We start from the raw sequence: 19,131 nt of genomic DNA, 5'->3' as shown, positions 1-19,131 counted from the left end.
TTCAACTCGGCAGCCAGGAGCAATGAACCCATGGGCGGTCCTGTTTCACTTGTCCTATATATATAGAAAATACTGGAGAGAGGCAAAAGCTGACTAAAGATAGAACAAACAATGCCGAGAACAGTTCGGGATATCTTGATAGCACAGCAAGATAAGTTGGATGTTTGTGGCTTGCCATACGATAAAAACATGCAAATTTGTTTAAAATATTTTAATATCTTAATAGCCAACTGGGATGAAGTCAAACAAATAAACTTCTTACTTAGTTGCTATCTTTGTATCATTAGTAAATGTTAATTATAAATTAGTATTTGTTATTTTTTTAAATTCCAAGGACTGGAATATATTCCTGATGTTGCTAACTATACTTAAGAAAATTATGAATTTGGATAGAATATTTTTTTATAAGAAAACTAGTTCTATTATTTCGACCGCTTGTGTATGTGAGAAGCAAGTGCATTATAAATGCAACTGCAGATACCTCTCTTTAATCCCTAGTTCTCTTAGAAATTGTGGACCATGCGTACTGGGCGCCTTTCCAAAGAGACAAACACTTGTTTATGTTTTTGTTTGTCGGTTGTCGTTCACCTCCGACACCCACATACACAATAACAAACAATTGTGTCGAAAAAAAAAAGAATTTTTCGGATTTACATATTTATTTATCTTTTTGTCGTATTATTTTATTAAAGCTTTTTCGGAAGAGCGACCCGCAGATGGAAATTTCGCACTCAGTCTGTTTCGGATTATCAGTGCGAATGGGTTACGGTTCTCCCTCCAAAGGATACAAAGTTAGAGCGTGTTAAAACATAATATCCTAGGGATTCATAGTACGTGCAAATATAAAAAATAAATCTAAAAAGCAAGCAGTGAATTGAATATATTCCAGTTGAAAATTACTCGTTTTCCTCATCTAAAAATAAAAGTGCACAATGTTCATACGCAATTTAAGTACATTTACATTACCCTATGAATGGTGATCATGAAAACTCATGACTCGTGGCATGATGTGATGGAAGCGACACCGAAATATTAACGAAAATTGCATATGGAAGTGATCCATCATATTTCTCCTTCTAAAGCGAATACATTATGTGTGGCGCGGCAAAGTTAAAAAAATAACAAGAAAGGAAGGGTTAACTCTGAGTTCGAAGATTGGAATACCCTAGAAATAAAGGGATCTATTAATTCAAAAATGTTGTCTGGATCTAAAAGAACCCTATTTCCTATAAATTATTAGGTCTGCGGGTACTTAATAAATAATAAACTAATTAAATAAAATAAAACCTTACCGTGATAAAACCTATAACTACCAAGTAACTATCTTTTCTGAATATAAAACAGGATATTACAAAACTCCCCTTTAGTAAATGTATAGGAATAATTTACAAACTTCATCCTAGAACTAAAATACCCTCCGAAATGGTATTAAAGCTGATATCCCGCAGCTACGAGGCGACAATAAAAGTCACACGGAATCACAGTTAATCAACCGCGAACGGGGGCCCGAACTGATCCACCGAAACCACTGTAATTGCGGCTATGGAGACACCACCACACCGGCAAACCACCAGCGCCCTGTGTGTGTCTTTTACAATTAGATTACCAGAGGAGCTCCACGGACCCAAAATGATCCGATCCCGCGAGCTGAGCTACTAAAATGTGTGGAGGCGCTACACTTGTTTTGTTTATTATTTGTAGTATTTTTTATGGCGGGTGCAGGCGGGCGGGGAGGTGGAGATGGGTGGCTAATCCATATAGTCAGTCGGGTACTAAAGGTTCACGATTCACAATTGAATTATCACAGTTTGAAATGTCAAATGCACGCGCCTGGCGATGTTCCCCTGCCCCATGAAAGCACATTTCATGATAATCCACTCAAGTGTTTAACAAAAGCCTCTCGATTCGGCGTAAAATGCCTCACATTAATGAGTATAAAAGCACATAAAAGACCGCCGAATCTATTGGAGTAATCTTTGTCAAATGAGCAACAAAAGAAGCCCTATTTTATATGGTGCCGTGTTACACCTCAGTGGTAAATCCGTAAATCTCTTCAGCTGCGGTTATATAATCTCATAAATCCCAGTACATAGGGCTGTAAAATTAATTGACATTTGATTCACTGATATGTCATAGTAGTTTTATGAACCGTATTAGATTAGCCAAAGTACGTCTTCTTATCATCCGCTTCCTATTCGAAATTTAAATTTTACCGGAAATCAGCAACGCATACAGTAGTCATTGCCTAGGAGACACTTTCTAAATGTTATACGACTTTGCTAATATTCGATCTCTTTTTTTTAATATAAATGTACAGCTGTGAAAAAAATAATAGCACCACTAACACGAAAAAATTTTAACTAGTCACCCTACTCACATTTTTTAACTTTTTTAACTTTTCAAAACGGGTTTTAAATAGTAAGACTAAACATAATTTGAATATGAAAAAAAATGTTAGCTTTATAAAAGGTTTCTGGACTTATTTAAGAAAATCTATGCAAAACTGGAAAAACGTACGAAAAAAATAATAGCACCACTTCTCCAAAAATAGAATAAAAGGTAGAAAAATGACAAATGGGTAACTTAATCTTTAGTTGGCGGTAGCTAACAAGTAAATCTAAGTTTAAAGTGTAAATGTCTTTTGCGATTTTTGGATATAATGACTTACTATCGATTAAACAAGTCAGGACCCTACCTATAAAGGAATTGGGGCCCAAAAGTCATGATATATTTTCAAATTTTGTTCGGATATGATTTAAGACATTTTAGATTAACTGTATAAACTGTCTTTAAAAAAAAACTCGAAGATTTTTGGTTGTGTTATGGTCAAGCGAGTACACAAGTCACTGTATATTGCTGACTGAGTACTTTCGAACTCTTTTTTTGCTATCCTGACCGTGATCCTGGCCGGATTTTATTAGTCAAAGATTCATTTAAGAAGTATTTTGTATTCAGTTTAAGCTACGAATTACTACCGTATTACTATTTACATCATAGGATGATTCATGAACGATGTATTCATCCGTATTGATCTTACTTCAAGAAGGAAAAACAAGCCAATGTTAATACTAGGTCCATGCTCAATAAATGGATGTTTTGGTACCATGTTTTTGGTCAATTTAGGTGTTTAGAAGACACATGACTTATAAAAAGGATTTCTTCTTACCCAATTTAACTTGGCCTTCACATAATCTTATAAGTTTGCGGGCATTCATTTGTAAGTTTTTTTGACGAGCCATATGCCCTTGTAAATGTGTTTCGCATTTCGGATAGGATTTTTTTTTTTAAGTGCATGTTTTATAAATTTGTTTATTGAAACATTATCCAACTATTAAAATATACGCTATTATTTTAAGCACGTGTTTTAGTTTAGTTTTGGCCCTGATAAGATTCTTTGTGCTTTGTGATATAACATTTTTGAAGGAAAAATGGGCCAGGACTCGGTTTTTCTGTGTTATCCTTCAAAGTTTATGCCATTTTTAATGAAGATGATCCAAAACCTAACTAATCCAACCGGTTTTCATGACCGTTTTTTATCCAATATGTTTCTTTTTTGAATATTTTTCTTTTCCGACTTGGAAAATTTTCCACATGTCCTTGTATTGCCAAATGGTAATCAATTTGATGTCTGGATATCAGGAGAAGTTAGTTTTAGTCTAATCTCATAAAATATATCCTTTATACACAAGAATATTAGCGCACCGTAACGTTTTATTTAAAGAAAACGCAAGTGGTGCTATTATTTTTTTCGGCCTTTTTTTGACTTTTTTTCTTAAAATCTGAAAAAATTATATGTAGACAATATTTTCGATATCCGTATCAATTTTTTTAAATAGGTGGAATACTAATCAAGATAATAAAAAACACTTCTTATATAAAAATCCCCGTTTTCCACATATTTCTTTAATATTAAGAACCTGTGACGAAGTGGTGCTATTATTTTTTTCGCAACTGTATCTTTGAAATAATAAAAAAAAAATAATAATAATATTATAATATTTACTTTATTTCTTTCTATTTAAATTAAAAACAAAGTTTTTATAAAAAAGAACTAAAACTTTATTTAAAAAAAAATAATTTAATTAAAAAACAATACGAATAATTAAATTTTTTACGCTGGCAGATAGAAATTTAAATTATGGAACTTTCAAACAAATTTACTTCTTATTTAGTGGTTTTTTATTTAAATTAAAAACAAAGTTTTTATAAGAAAAAACTAAAACTTTATTTAAAAAAAAATAATTTAATTTAAAAAAATACAAATAAGTACATTTTTTACGCTGGCAGATAGAAATTTAAATTATGGAACTTGGACTGTAGTTTTTGTCATTTGAAATATTTTTTTTATTTGTTTGCTTTAATTATGTATTTGTTGAAAATTTATTTTTAAACAAAATTTAGTATTTCATTTTCAAAGTCTTTATTTATGGTGACTTTTGAAGATCACCTCGTCACATTGCATTAATAGTTCGCGGCAAGTTTCACTTGCAATACTTGCCCCACAAAGCCGTTAAATCAGCTACAATTAAAGATCTCTACAAATCAGTGGGCAAATAGCTTTTGGCACATCACATACCCAGTGTTTGAATGACTGACAACAAAGTGGCTAGAAGATTACGGCCAAAAGTCCTCGTTCCGTTTATGGGTAACACGAAGGGTCAATGACTAAGACGGAAGAGAAATGAAACTTAAGAGATATTATGCCGGGGAGTTTCTCTTAGGCGGCTACACGTGCTTTATTTTTGGCACTCCAACTTCTTGTCTAGCGAAATGTTTGGGGGTCTTGCATCATGCGTTTTGCCAAAGCGGCCGGCGGATGTTTCCGTGGAAAGTGCGAGCGCCTTTTACAGGTAACAGGTAAGATGTTTATGGCCCAAAAGAGCGCGAGAGAGCGGCAGCTGTGCCGTGGCTACCTAAATAAAAAATAATAAAAACCAGGCGAATGCAAAGCCCAAGTTGAACCGGCAGCGTTGCCGGCAGAGCGACAGGCAGCGCTCATAAAGGGGGGTAAAATTATATTCCAAACTTAGTTTGAACTCAGAGCGTGCGGCGAGCGGTACGGTTCGGTCCATCCGGTATTTTGTAGATTTTTTGGTCGCTTTTTTAAAACAAACCCACAGACAGGCGACACGTTTTTCGGTTTCCTGAACAAACCACCCAACCCATTCGATTCGAAAAGAGTATAATAGACCCACGTGTGTTATAATATACCTTATCGGTTCTGAATATACAGCCCCTGCGACAAATGTGTGTGTTTGTGTACTGAAGAGCAGTGAAATAAGTGAAGCGCCGAACAAAACAGAACTGAAATCGGAAAACAACACAGAAAACCATGTGGACTGAAACGAACTGAACTGTATTCGAAGCTCCACGCTGGCACAGTGTGCTGATAAAGAAGAAAACCGGAGAAAAGTACAAGAAAACCCCGATAAAAGCAATGGACTAGTGGACATATAACCCAACCAAACCAAAAAATCGAAAAAGTACCCTAAACAGTAGAAAACCCAAAGGGTTTTAAGAACAACCCGTAAAGCAAACCTAAAAATATTTAAAAATGGCGCGCGTTCAGGCCAGCGATTCGCTGATACCCCGCCAGGTGTTCGAGGTTCCTCCGGCGGAACCCAATAATTCCACGGCGGACAGCGGGAGTCAGGGTTCCGGGGTGAAGCTGAAGAAACAGATCGGCCTGCTGGACGGAGTGGCCATCATCGTGGGCGTCATCGTGGGATCCGGCATCTTCGTGAGTCCCAAGGGAGTGCTCAGGTTCTCCGGCTCCATCGGCCAGTCCCTCATCGTCTGGGTCCTCAGCGGAGTGCTCAGCATGGTGGGAGCCCTATGCTATGCGGAATTGGGTGAGTAATGAGCCATGGATGGGGAATTTTTGGTTTGTCGCCTTCCAATTCGATAATAAGCCCACGCCCAGTCAAACAACAATGTTCTGCGGCGCTGGCAGTTATTGCTTCCCGCTGATGACAGCACTTCATGGGGTCAGCATATGGCATTCCATTGACATAGGTGGGGGAGTTGTTTACATAGGTGTAAGACAAGCACCTGTGGCAAGCACAGCACAATCGACTAACTGGAGCAAGTGCTCTTCGCGCCGAGAATGCTTGAGTCAGGGAAATCTGCTAAAGAGGTTAAGGCAAGAGATTATCTAGAAATCTGGTACTTGTTTTGCACAGTGAAAAAATCATTAAAGTTTAAATGGAAAAAATATGAAATTGTAAAAAAAAAAAATACTGCTACTTAAAAATTCTTAACCATGGTTTTATGCATAAAACAGTGGAAGAAGTAAAATGAAATATGTATTTTTACCAAAAAGTCTTTTGTCCAAAATATACAGTAAACATCCTTTATAAAAACCAAAGCTCCTTAAGATTTAAGAACCTTCATTCATTATAATTTGACTTCAGGGATCTCTCTTTTTAAGTTCAAGTACCCACAAACTGTACAATATATGTGAGTACATAAAACTTATAAGCGACATCTGGTACTTGGAAATTCTATAAATAGCTAGCCTTCTGAATTAAAACATTGTAAGGAGAACAGGAACAGTTTGCGTAGTTCCAATTAAAAACTCTTCAGATCCAAGAGACAAACAAAAACTGGAAAATTATTATGACCTTTGAGTTAGCTCTCCCGTTGTGAGAATCTGTTGAGATTAGCTACTCCAACCAATTACCATGGAGACACATTAAAGGCATGGAAATTAGCTCGGTCCCATCAAGATGACCTCTTCAATGGGTCCCCCAACAAAATCGAAGAAGAGATGCGAACTGTCCCTAAAACGGGCCAGACAACCTTTCAATTATCAACGAATAGAACTCTTATCTCTTAATATAGTAATCACTTGGTTCCTCCAATTTATTATACTTGGTAAACTATAAAATGTGTAAAAACTTTCAAGAAATTTGTTCAATGATTAGGACACAGGCTTTTGCGACTTGGTTTTTCAGGGCAAGAACGTCTGGGGTTAAATCAAAATTCGCAACCCCTTTTTCTCAAAGTACACATATACAAAAACATACATTCATCGACCGTCCTAAGATCTGCAAACGATTGAGAGCTTTTATTTTTACTCTCTTAGAAACCTTTAACGAACCCCAAAAGATCTAACAAATTTAAGAGAACCAAGGAGTCGACTTAACTTTTCTCTTTTTTACGTCATCTTTTGTAAAGTATTCTTAGTCATTGAGAACACGTTTTTTTTAACAATAAACCTGGCAGACACTTATTACCATAAATTTGTTGGCAAACACAAATTAACATAATTTTCAAGGTTTATTTTAGTCTAAGAATGTCAAAAGGTATTAATAGGAATTGATCAATATGTTCGAAGCTACGATCAAACAATCGAAATTTTAGAGTTTAATTGACTGAAGTCTTAAAGTTAGTATCTTAAACCTTTTTACAAAGTTAAATGATTAAATATTAACTTATTCGTCAAAAAGATCACTTAGATGAATAGCTAAACTAGCTGCCTCCCTTAAATTAGCACCAATTACTGCAACTCCGGTAAGCTGATATGATAAATGTTAAGTGATATGATAAATGTTAGACAAAGAATTATTGGCACATTAAGTAGTTAACAAATGCTACTCATTTTTTTCAAAATTATGTCTAATTGTTTGAACAACCCTCGTTAGATAGGCAAATACTTCTATGCATCTAAGCATTAGGGGAACTATGTCATTCTTATCAGTTCGCCAATGTTTGCACGTTCTGGGGCAAGATATTCCTAAAAGATTACTCTTTAAATGCAAAGCAAATATTTTTGACCGGGTCAATCTTAAGTAAATTAAAAACAGAAACATTGTTAAAAGATAGTCTTGTTTTGATGGCAAGCAAATTGTGTTCAATTACTAATGACTGATTTCCTTTTTGCAGGCACGATGATACCCAAATCGGGAGGAGATTACGCTTATATAGGGGCTGCATTTGGCCCTCTGCCCGCGTTCCTTTATCTGTGGGTGGCCCTGCTGATTTTGGTGCCCACGGGCAATGCCATCACGGCGCTAACCTTTGCCCAATATCTGCTGAAACCTTTCTGGCCCTCCTGCGAAGCGCCCATCGGAGCGGTTCAGCTGCTGGCGGCTGCCATGATATGTAAGATGCGCTGATAGCTAATCAGTTGTGGAACTGCGGTATTGACTAATTGCCTGATCTTTAACCCTAGGTGTGCTGACGCTTATCAATTGCTACAACGTGAAGTGGGTTACACGTGTGACGGACATCTTTACGGGCACCAAGGTGCTGGCCCTCCTGGTGATCGTCGGCGCCGGAGTCTGGTGGTTGTTCAAAGGAAACACGGAGTACTGGGAGAAACCCTTCTCCGGAGGCTTTCACACGCCCGGCTACATAGCTTTGGCCTTTTATAGTGGCCTCTTTTCGTACTCCGGCTGGAACTATCTAAACTTCGTCACCGAGGAGCTGAAGGATCCCTACCAAAATCTTCCCAAGGCCATTTGCATCTCTATGCCGGTGGTCACGATCATCTACACAATCACGAACATTGCATACTTTTCGGTGCTCTCGCCGGACGAGATTCTATCGTCGGACGCAGTGGCGGTCACTTTTGGTGACAAGATGCTCGGCTGTTTGTCCTGGATTATGCCTTTCGCCGTGGCATGCGCTACTTTTGGCTCATTGAACGGAGCGATCTTCGCCTCCTCGCGACTGTTCTTCGTAGGTGCTAGGAATGGTCACCTGCCGGCAGCCATTTCGCTGATCAACGTCTATTGCCTGACGCCTGTGCCATCCCTAATATTCCTGGTGAGCTAAAAACCTGATAAAATATTCCCAGGAGGTATATAATAGAGTCCTGCATGAATGGATTCAATGAATTATTTTGAATTTTTTGTTTTAAATAAATGAATTAATTAGAGTTTTTAGTTTAATAGAATTCAATGAATTTGAATTTAAAGTTTAATAGGATTGAATGAATGAATGGCATGAATTCCGAAATAATTTAAACGACAATTTCTTTTTGTTCTTAAAAGAAAGCACAAAAAAAAATCTGGCAAATTCAAAATATGCATAAATAGTATTCATTCATTCATTCAATTTGAAATGAATTCAATTCAATTTATTTCACTAGAATTGAATTAAACAAATCAGAAATTTCATGGCATACTATGATAAAGCAAAAATTGAATGATTTACGCAGGGCGCTAAGTAAATAATGAGATTGTCGATTTCCATTAAAAAAAAAAAAAAAACAAACTATAAACTCGACAACTCAATAATTCTTCAAATTCCTCTACTTAAGAATTGAAATATTTTTATAAACATTGCATTTATGTATGGTATCATATAGAAACTTGATTAATTCTTATCCATTAATTTTGTAATATCTCTGTTTCAATTTTCCAGGGCGTTCTCACCTTGCTACTGCTGTTCATCAATGACATCTATGTGCTGATCAACTACGTTAGCTATGTGGAGGCGCTGTTCACACTGATCTCGGTGTCCGGACTGCTGTGGATGCGTTACACCCAACCCAAAACGGAGCGACCCATCAAAGTCAGTTTAGTGCTGCCCATCATCTACCTGATCGTCTGCCTGTTCCTGGTCATCTCATCGTGCGCGCAGGAGCCCTTCGTGGTGGGAGTAGGGACGATCATCATCCTGTCTGGCGTCCCCGTCTACTATCTGACAATTCACAATCCGGTCAAGTGGCTGGCGGACACCTCGCAGACCATAAACCTGTGGTGCTCCAAGTTCTTCATCTGTATGCCCAACCAGGAGAAGTTTGACTAGGAACGCAGGACTCTACGATTGGAGTGGAGGGAGTGCCTTTTGTGAATGTATCGATCAACGCAACTATCGAAGGAAATATCTTGTAGTTAGCCTAAGTCTCAATTTGCCAGTAAGATAGGTTAGCAACGCGAAATTTTGGAAACCTACGCACAACATTACAAAAGTGTTATTGTAAATAACTCAAATGCATTCTGGTAGGGAAGTCCCTGCTCAATTTATTATTATGAATATTTGCTAATTTTATTACTACTGTATATTTCACCCCAAAAATGAGTTCCTCGTCAAAAGCAGAAAGTTGAGACACGAAAAACATGTCTACTATACAAAATGCGAACCAATTTTTACATATTATACAAGTAATTAGGAGCTTATTTAGTAAGTTATAATTATTATTGAAGCAACTTTTGCGAAATGTAAAAATCGAATTTGTTTTGTATAAGAAAGTTAATAATAAACAATATAAATCTAGAAAATTTCATGAGTATTTTTACTAAGATATTTCAGACAAACCTCAATAGTAAGTAATAAAGAAACTAACCTACATAAATACCAAGAAATTAAAAGCACCGTGAAGAGCAAATTCGTGTACTAAATATTACAATTTTATGACAATCCACAACTTGGAATTGGCATTTTCATATGGAACAAATAGATGTTCTTTCATATTTTTAAAAGACAAATACCGCCTTCTAGAGATTCAATATAATTTTTTACCGGCAAGAAATCTTTTGGTTTTTAAAAGAAAACAAGAGAGAACGCTATAGTCGGGTTGGTGTCCCGACTATCTAATACCCGTCACTCAGCTAAAGGGAGTGCGAACGCTGTGTCGGGTTGGTGTCCCGACTAATAATCGTAACTCAGCTAAAGGGAGTGCGAGGGAGATAGATATATGTTGACAATTTATAAAGCGTATAACTTTTTAATGAATGGTCCGATTTGAAAAATGTCTTCTACATTTCGATAGGTATAAATATACACAACAAAATTGCATTTATACTTCTCGGAAATCTTTAAAGATGTGGGCGCAGGACCCATTTTAAAATCGTTAGTGGGCGATTGTGGGCGTTAGAGGGGGCGTGGCGCTCGGCTAAAATAAACTTGCGCTGCGTAGGAAGCCAAAGAATATGTGTGGGAAATCTCAACCTTCTAGCTTTTGTAGTTTCTGAGATCTCAGCGTTCATACAGACGGACAGACGGACAGACGGACAGACGGACAGACGGACAGACGGACAGACGGACATGGCTAGATCGACTCGGCTAGTTACCCTGATCAAGAATATATATACTTTATGGGGTCGGAAACGCTTCCTTCTAGCTGTTACATACTTTTGCACGAATCTAGTATACCCTTTTACTCTACGAGTAACGGGTATAAAAATGTAAAATATATTTAAACTAGAAGCAACTAATAGTACACTTGTTAAGTAGGATTTCCTAACGGCTAACCGATTTAAACTTTTTTTGCCCGTCGAATTTAAAGGCCCAGCGAAAGCTTTTCCAAAGCTTAACCCGAATGGCAGTTAAGTTTGTAGCGAGTGCGCAGAGTGATGAGAAACCCCCCATGAGAGAGGGAGAAAGGAGAACCCGCCTCTCGCCGAAAGTCGTATAAAAACGTTGCGTGGGCGCAACTGTCATTTCAAAAGACCGTTGAGCGGGATCGGTAGTTGGCCGCAGCGTTACGGATCGCACGCGTCTGTGAAAACTCGAGAAAATCCCGGTGAAGACCCGTGAAATGACGAGCGTCCAGTAGAGTGCGAGTTCGATATAAGTAAAAACCATATACCACTTTAGTGTTCAGTTGATTAAGATGGCCAAAAAGCATGTACTGGTTTTAACCATCCTATGCCTGGTCTCGATATTTTTCGAAACTGTGCAGAGTTCCACGGAATATAATCGCTATTTGGCCCAGATATTCCAAAAATACGGCAACGGCGGGACAATCAACTTTGAGGTAATAGCCAATAACCCATCGAACTAGCCTTGTAAACACACACAAGAGTAATTTGAGCCCAGGTAAACACGGGTAAACAAAGTCGGACACGGACAAAGCTTTTGCGGTTAATGTTATGGCAAAAAATTAGTGAGTTTGTGTCTTTTTTTTGTATTTTTGGGACAGCAACAAAAACAAAGAGAGTTGGGGGGAAACGAGGTTTATAAAAATTAGACCTCATCAAATATTTGGGGATTGTGAAAGTGAAACAATTCTGTTCTGACCAAGTTGACAAACAGGCAAACAAAAACACTCTCAACAGTTATAAACGCGTCGTCGCTCTTAAAAGGTTGTAATCTTTATATACGCGAAGCAATTTTATAACACAGGGGGCACTCGTCTCGTTTGGAACGTAGTATGTATGATCCGAAACGTAGACTTTATTGCGAGCATTATCATAAATTTAATCAAAATCCAGACAAACGAACAACACACAGTGTGATATATAGTTCGAGACTTGAGCATCAACACGAGTGTCGTGGCACCGCCTCCGGCCCACAACATCCTCCATCTCCATCTACATTATCCACTATATAAGACAGAGATTAGGAGATTAGAACGATAAGACGGTTTCTCCTAATGAGGATGACAGGCCGGCACAGCTGACGAAATATAGTATATAAGAAAGCCCCCTCACCTATTACTTTCGCAATGCGATCGTTATGCTTATGGACTCCAAAGTTATGGACAGACAGTCCGATTCCATACAATCCGAGCCAATTGACATTACTCATGCGTATAGGCTACGCAATACGCTCTGTCCATTTAAATGGCACGTTACTAAAATGTTTTTACTTTTTACGCACTCGGCATACTAACATTAGAGGTCCCCACCCCCTGGCCACCCACCACCCACCTCATATTCTATTATCATTCTAATATTCCAATTTCGATTACATAGTATACTTGGCACACAAGCAAATTTTCGCTGAATGAAAGTAAAATTGCCATTTGGTGGCTGCTTGAGCTCCATAATAAATAGTTTTTTTGAAGCCAGCGCGTGTTCGCCTAATGTTTGTTGATATGCTAATTCCGCAATCCTGATCTTGGTTAAGGAATTCTTTGGAGCCACTCATCATACACCTGACACACGCCCCAATCCCCGGCGACAGTTCGCTGTCAAAGCAATTAGGTGGAAATCCCCTTCCCCCGAGATCTCCACCCACTTTTCCGACAGCAAAAATGCACCAGACAAGAGAAATAACAATAAGCAAATGAATTCAGATGTAAATATAATTGCCTGGCACGTTGACAAGTAAATCAAGTAATTATCCGTGATAGATAATGCTTTGACAAATCAGCGGAAAATATCTAGTGCGAATTATGGGCGGAAAAGTATGTAAAGCAATATTTTGAAAAAGATTTTAGGCCGGTCATTGTATCGAAACAGCTGGCAGTTGTTTAAGTGGGGATGTCTCCAGAAATTTCAAGCTCAATTGTTTGTGCTTAACATAAATATATGGCCTTAAAAAGTTCAAGGTTGCAAGTAGTGCTGAAATATGAACAGTTGTGTAGAATATCACACCTTTCTAAAACCTTTATGAATCACCACACTTTCCCAAACTTTGTACATAGATAAGTGTAGGCCATTTAATGCCAATTATCTTGACAAAAGTTCTTAAACTAATATTATTACTACATTTTATCAAATAGTTTCTTATCTTTAAAAGAAAATAATTTGTCCATAATAATACAAATATAAAAATCAAGGTTCTTATCATTAAAATGTCTAGATAGATAACAACAAAATAAAGTTAATGCCACCTGCTTTTCAATAAATTTTGATAATTTCCTGAAATCAAAAGTTTAATATTTATAAAACTCTTCTACAAAATCTAAACAGTTTAGAATAACTAAGAATTTCTTATATTTTTTTGAACCCCTTTAACTTAAGATAATCGTTAGATTCATCAATAGTATCATTTAAAACATGCCTTTAATTATGAAAAATTTATTTTATAACTTTCCAGGGTCTTGAGCATTTGATGTTCAGCTTGAACCTGGGTCAAATCCAATTCGATCCCTCGCACACCATCGATCAGCATCGACCCCAAGGATACTCCAACGAGATTACCCACACCACAAACGTCACAAATTATTTCGAGCCGACACGAGTTAATGCCACCGATGAGGAAACTCTGGAGGTGGAAATCTCTACGCCATCCAGTAATCTCTCAAAGCCAGAGAAAGGCCCTGAAGTTCCGGAATTCCTGGAAATTCACGACCCCAAGCATCGGCACCCAAGGGAGAGCTCTGGTGAGTGTAGCCCCGCAATATTTAATTTAGAAATGCCCCATGGCAATCTTTATAGTCAGGGATTTCGCACTCCACTTCTAGCCGTAGTGTTTGCCGACCATCAACTATGACTGATAATACCCAAGATACGATAAGACAGACAAACAAAGCCATAAACAGTAGGCTAGATTTTCTCACATTTAGCCGGGATCCAAGGAATCCAAAAGAATGATAAATACATGGATTAAAGCTCACTTGACGGGCAATTATAAAAAGCAAATGCAATAAAGCACTACCTGTGGCACAATACAAATTGAGGCCGGGAGAATGTCGCATCGGAATGGAAGTATAAATAGATGAAGCCGGGCCTCGACTCTTTCCATCAATTGGCCGATTTCCAAGTGCAAGGCGACCGGCGACTGCGGTCTATCATCAATTCAATTATGCCATCCCATCCTCCCATCTCATTTGGTTGATAGGAAGTTCCCTCTGTGATCGCAACCTTGCCGCATAAATTATCAGATATATGCGTATGAAAAATCAGATACGAATATCTCTCTCCTTTTGGGCCGTAAATGTAGCCGTAAATCAGCAGGTAGGAAAGATCATTGTCAGCAGGTGACGAAAACAGGGCGATAACACGATAAACGGACGCATTATAGATGCGGAAATCCAAAACAAAACAACAATTGAAACAGATACAGATACAGCTACAGAACGAGAAACAAACAGGCCGCAATCGGTTCGTTTGTTATTTTTGTTGGTTGGGCTTTACAGTTAATTGAAGTGCACACAATCATTACAACGTTGTCCCATATAGAGTTTAACACTAAACAACCGACTGAATTAATGGCAGGTTCGCACATGCGAATTGGATAACAATCAACGGATGAGAAAGCAACGTGTCGGAATCGGAGAAATGTAATTGTTATTTCCATAGAAAAATAGCAACAAAGGTTGAGAAGTAAACATGATTTCTAAGGGAAAAAAAGGGAAAATTCCCCATAGCTAACTTAATAAATAAAGCACTCAAAAGTCTTATAATAGAACTAACAGGTGCTGTCCAGAAAGTTATAGGAGCTATGAAATAAACATTAGTTAGTTAGTCATGTAGAAGAGCTTTACAAAATTCTGAAATGTTTTAGAAATCCTATCATAATATATCGTATATCTATTTCCACTACTTTCAGACCCTGTTGCAAACTGTTTGTCCCCAAAGTCACTGCTTTCCTTGCTCGTGGACCACAATGATCTCCACAAAAACATTGCCTACCACAAGTTGATCAAAAAGGATGGCGTCGGTTCAACAGATACGATTCACAACTCAGAGGAGGAATATAACGAGTTCATCAACTCGGTGAGGATTACACCGCGAGCCTTTATGAAACTCTGTCCAGCTTTATTGGCTCAAATCGATAATGGAGTTTGCAAGCAAAAAGCACCTCGACCAGAGAATCTTAACGAGAAGAATCAAAAGATTTGGAACGGTAGGTGTTTGAAATTATTTTATATTTTTCATTAACAAGGTAACTTACACAACTTTATTTAGCTTGGATCTATGCCAGCGTCACCATGCTGATTCTCTCTGCTTGTGGTTTGCTGGGAATTCTTCTGGTTCCTCTGATGAAGACAGCTGCGTACCAAGAAATCCTCAAGTTCCTAGTGGCTATTGCCGTGGGCACTTTAGCCGGTGATGCCCTGATGCACTTGCTCCCCCACGCTCTGTTTAAGGAAGAGAAGCATGAGGAGGAGGTGACTGGTATAAATCCCTTGGAATCGGATCACAAACATAGCAATGAGGCTGCCCTGATTTGTGGCTGCTCCTTCTTGGCGGCTCTTTTCATGTACATGTTGGAGAATCTAATTCCCTTGCTAAAGGGAGGCAAAACAGGTCATGGACATAGCCACGGACATGGTCACAGTCACGGCCACAGTCACAGTCACATGGAGAAGCCAGTTCCGCAGGATACTCTGGATCTTCCAGCTCCTCGAGAACTCAATGTAATGCTACAGGAGGCCAAGTTAGACGAGAAGACACCGGATCGTCCACTCACTCCAGTGGCCTTTATGGTAATCATCGGTGATGGTCTGCACAATCTTACCGATGGCCTGGCCATCGGTGCAGCTTTTGCCAGTGATCCGGTCACTGGGTTTGCCACCGCTTTCGCTGTCCTCTGCCATGAGTTGCCCCACGAGCTGGGGGACTTCGCTCTGCTCCTGCAAACCGGTGTCTCCATGCGAAGAGCCGTCTACATGAACATTGTAAGCTCCGTTCTTAGCTTTGTGGGCATGTCTGTTGGCCTTTTTGTTGCCGGAATCGGTGATAATATGACGCAATGGATTTATGCAGCCACCGCTGGTTCCTTCCTGTACATCGCCTTTGCCGATCTGGTGCCCACGATGAGTGTGGCCCACAATCCGGAGATGGCCAAAGATCCAAAGGGTATTATCATACAAATTCTTGGTATCCTCTTGGGTGGACTGATAATGCTGGCTATTGCCCTGAATGAGCACGATTTGGAGGGTCTGTTCAAGAGCTTTTAAAAAAGACCTCTGAATCTCAAACAGATATGTTGATTTCTTTTTCTTATTGTAGATAGTAGCCTAAGCCTGTTTCTTTCGAATCTCCGATTCTCTGCCTTTACTAAATGTTGAAATCGTTACCAAATGTAAAAGTCTGTTGTCAGCTAAATGTATGCATGATTTAAACAGAACATTTCTTAGTGTTATAGAAATCTGAAATATGTCAAAGGTTTTCTAAGAGCCAATTCAAAAAATGAACTGTTTTCGCTCAAAAAGAATTTTCCTAGCACGAGAAGTTTTTAATCTTTAAAAGTGACCAGAAGTGTTCCATAGAATATTCATTTGTTATTTTAAAATACTATGAGCTTTCCAGAATTTCATTCCATAAGATAAATTAAGAAATAGAAATTGTACAGAATTCAAACTTTGTTAGTATATACATACTTTTTAAAGACGGTTATGTTTTTGTAACAAAGGAGGACGCTCTTTAATGATTTACCTGTTAACACTTATCGTATAGCTTTAAATATTAAAGAACGTTTTAAGATAACTGCAGTTGTTGTTGTTCCTCGAAGGGTTCATTGGGCAGACGTGCGGGGCTCTAAAAAAGAAAAACAAATTTATTTAAAACAATCAGACTTTACAGATTTGAAAAGCAAAAGAGAATACTCACAGGTTTTTTGGAACGCTCCTCCAGTACACCGTATGCCACATGGTTCAGCTGGAAGCCCGAGGGCAGGGCTACACCTTGAATGCGATAGAAGGCACCAGCTGGGCCTTCCTCTGCCACTTTGTGGGCAGCCGAGATGGTGCATTTGCCCAGGAAGCTAGTAGATGCCACCATTGGACCGCGTGAGATGTCGATGTGGTCACCCAGGCGATATAAGGTAACTCTTCCTTGGGTTTGCTGTGCAATGCTGGGCAGTTGCTCGCTCTTGTACTTGGAGTCTTTAAACATCTCCTGGGCAAGATCCTGCTGAACGTCCAGACGCTCGATGCGCAGATCCTGTGCAGCTAATTTGACCATCTCTGCCGAGATAGCGCGCATCTCCTCCTTCGAGGGCTGCCAGTCCTTGGTCTGCAGCACAATGTCGTGCACAAAGCTGCCCGATTTGACTGGAAGGGAAAAAGATAAAAATGTAATTAGGAAATATATATGAAAATAAATAAATCGTTTTTTTTTCCTTTTTTGTTTTAATCTGATATTTGTTTGAAATTAAATGAATTTCGATTTAATCTTAGTTTCCCTAATCTGATTATTAAACTTATAGAATTTATGCAATTAAATTTAATATAACTAGTTCAATAAAATTATTTTTGATAGGGATTTGGAATATTTCTATACTTTTAATTTTTTCTGGTTTATATCCAGTTAATGGATATTTTATTCCGATATTTGTTTGAAATTAAATTAATTAATTGAAAATTAATTAATAATTACTTTTGGCAAGGATATTGGAATATTTATTTACCTTTCCATTTTTCTGGTTTATATCTAGTTAATGGATGAATGTTTTAACTTACTGTTGGGTCCTGGGAAGCTGTGCAGCTGAAGATTGGCCTCCGGTTTAAAGGCCCGGTTCAAGGCGGCTCCCAGCATAAAGCTGCAAGTGCGCCAGAAGGCTCTGCAAGAAAGGAACTCAAATTAGAACAATTCATATAGTAAACACAGTCGCACACCCACTTGTTAACCACGTGCGGCTCGGAGACATGGAAATTGAGCAGCTGCAGGGTGCAGGACTCCTGCAGGGGTCTGTGCATATCCCAGGGTACACTGCCGTCGATCAGGGCCAGTGCCGATCGCTTGCAGTGTCCCTCACTCAGGTGCTGGGCGCAATTGAAGGGCGTGGAGATGTGGCTGTTCATCACCAGGGTGACATCTTCGGGAAGTCCCAGATAGCGCACCTCGATCTTATCGATGCGGCCCACTGCATCCCGTTGACGACGCTGCTCCTGGTTAAAGAGATCGTTTCGCTTGGCCAACGAAGCTGAACTGGGGCTGAAGCTGGCTGTAATAGAAGATTTTAAGTTAGTTGTGATACTAAAATGTATTTCAAATTTTTTTTTTTGAAACTTGAATATTATATCCAAAAAATATCCAGATCGATATCCAAATCTAGCTATTTTTTTGCCGAGACACCGCCGAACATGACATCTCTGGCACTGGAGCTCCGCTGAACATGAATGACAACCGGCATTATGTAAACGGTTTCTTCGATCTTTGGTCAATAAAAGGGCTCTTAATTAGTTATACTTACCCTTAGTTCTGTACTGTTGCAGCTGCCGCAGGGCGCACCAGCTCGTTTTATGTAATTTTGTGGCCGCAGACATGGTAAATTACCAAAATACGTTCCAGGGATGCGATATACAAAGACGAAACTAGGGCTGGCAAAACAAAATCAAAGTATCGATATTTTCGTATGGGGCTTTCTGAAACACCTGTTGCATACGAAGAATAATTATTGAAATTCATATTCCAATTAAAATAATAATTTTATTTTTAGATAGAAAAGCCACTCAAAGAAAATAATAATCAAACTAGAATAATAAATGTAATTAAAATGAAACCTTTTTCAGTCGATACTATCGCGACTGCCGTGAATAATCGATGGTGACTGGCCCAC

General features: G+C 38.5%; 3 protein-coding genes across 3 annotated transcripts; 2 read left to right on the top strand and 1 right to left on the bottom strand.

The window, feature by feature from the left end:
• The first annotated feature begins 739 nt into the window (after positions 1-739).
• mnd (L-type amino acid transporter minidiscs) lies at positions 740-10,232 on the top strand. The gene is made up of 5 exons (XM_017139271.3): positions 740-830; positions 5,234-5,852; positions 7,888-8,106; positions 8,177-8,772; positions 9,373-10,232. Exons 2-5 carry the CDS (start codon positions 5,555-5,557, stop codon positions 9,757-9,759), a joined length of 1,500 nt encoding a protein of 499 aa, XP_016994760.1. The 5' UTR covers positions 740-830; positions 5,234-5,554; the 3' UTR covers positions 9,760-10,232.
• Positions 10,233-11,412: 1,180 nt separating this feature from the next.
• Positions 11,413-17,057, top strand: Zip71B (Zinc/iron regulated transporter-related protein 71B). Its single transcript, XM_017139278.3, has 4 exons — positions 11,413-11,710; positions 13,720-14,005; positions 15,175-15,471; positions 15,534-17,057. The coding sequence occupies exons 1-4, from the start codon at positions 11,567-11,569 to the stop codon at positions 16,526-16,528; spliced, it is 1,722 nt and encodes a 573-aa protein (XP_016994767.2). The 5' UTR covers positions 11,413-11,566; the 3' UTR covers positions 16,529-17,057.
• On the bottom strand, positions 16,828-18,902 carry mRpL39 (mitochondrial ribosomal protein L39). The gene is made up of 5 exons (XM_017139279.3): positions 18,766-18,902; positions 18,192-18,516; positions 18,032-18,132; positions 17,181-17,623; positions 16,828-17,108 (listed from the first exon to the last, which is right to left on the bottom strand). Exons 1-5 carry the CDS (start codon positions 18,836-18,838, stop codon positions 17,049-17,051), a joined length of 1,002 nt encoding a protein of 333 aa, XP_016994768.1. The 5' UTR covers positions 18,839-18,902; the 3' UTR covers positions 16,828-17,048.
• Between the last annotated feature and the right edge of the window lie 229 nt (positions 18,903-19,131).

This window comes from Drosophila takahashii, chromosome 3L, assembly GCF_030179915.1.
Source record: "Drosophila takahashii strain IR98-3 E-12201 chromosome 3L, DtakHiC1v2, whole genome shotgun sequence".
Classification (NCBI taxonomy): Eukaryota; Metazoa; Arthropoda; class Insecta; order Diptera; family Drosophilidae; genus Drosophila; species Drosophila takahashii.
The sequence above is the reverse complement of the archived record's forward strand: the minus strand, read 5'-3'. Positions and strand labels throughout refer to the sequence as shown.

Excerpts from the sequence above, each read along its gene's own strand:
- mnd (XM_017139271.3), top strand. The coding sequence starts at position 5,555 with ATGGCGCGCGTTCAGGCCAGCGATTCGCTGATACCCCGCCAGGTGTTC. Across the intron at positions 8,107-8,176 it reads GCTGGCGGCTGCCATGATAT|GTGTGCTGACGCTTATCAAT; the intron begins GTAAGATGCGCT and ends CTTTAACCCTAG. Across the intron at positions 8,773-9,372 it reads TGCCATCCCTAATATTCCTG|GGCGTTCTCACCTTGCTACT; the intron begins GTGAGCTAAAAA and ends TCAATTTTCCAG.
- Zip71B (XM_017139278.3), top strand. The coding sequence starts at position 11,567 with ATGGCCAAAAAGCATGTACTGGTTTTAACCATCCTATGCCTGGTCTCG. Across the intron at positions 11,711-13,719 it reads GCGGGACAATCAACTTTGAG|GGTCTTGAGCATTTGATGTT; the intron begins GTAATAGCCAAT and ends ATAACTTTCCAG. Across the intron at positions 14,006-15,174 it reads GCACCCAAGGGAGAGCTCTG|ACCCTGTTGCAAACTGTTTG; the intron begins GTGAGTGTAGCC and ends CACTACTTTCAG.
- mRpL39 (XM_017139279.3), bottom strand. The coding sequence starts at position 18,838 with ATGTCTGCGGCCACAAAATTACATAAAACGAGCTGGTGCGCCCTGCGG. Across the intron at positions 18,133-18,191 it reads GAGCCGCACGTGGTTAACAA|AGCCTTCTGGCGCACTTGCA; the intron begins GTGGGTGTGCGA and ends CCTTTCTTGCAG. Across the intron at positions 17,624-18,031 it reads CAGCTTCCCAGGACCCAACA|TCAAATCGGGCAGCTTTGTG; the intron begins GTAAGTTAAAAC and ends TTTCCCTTCCAG.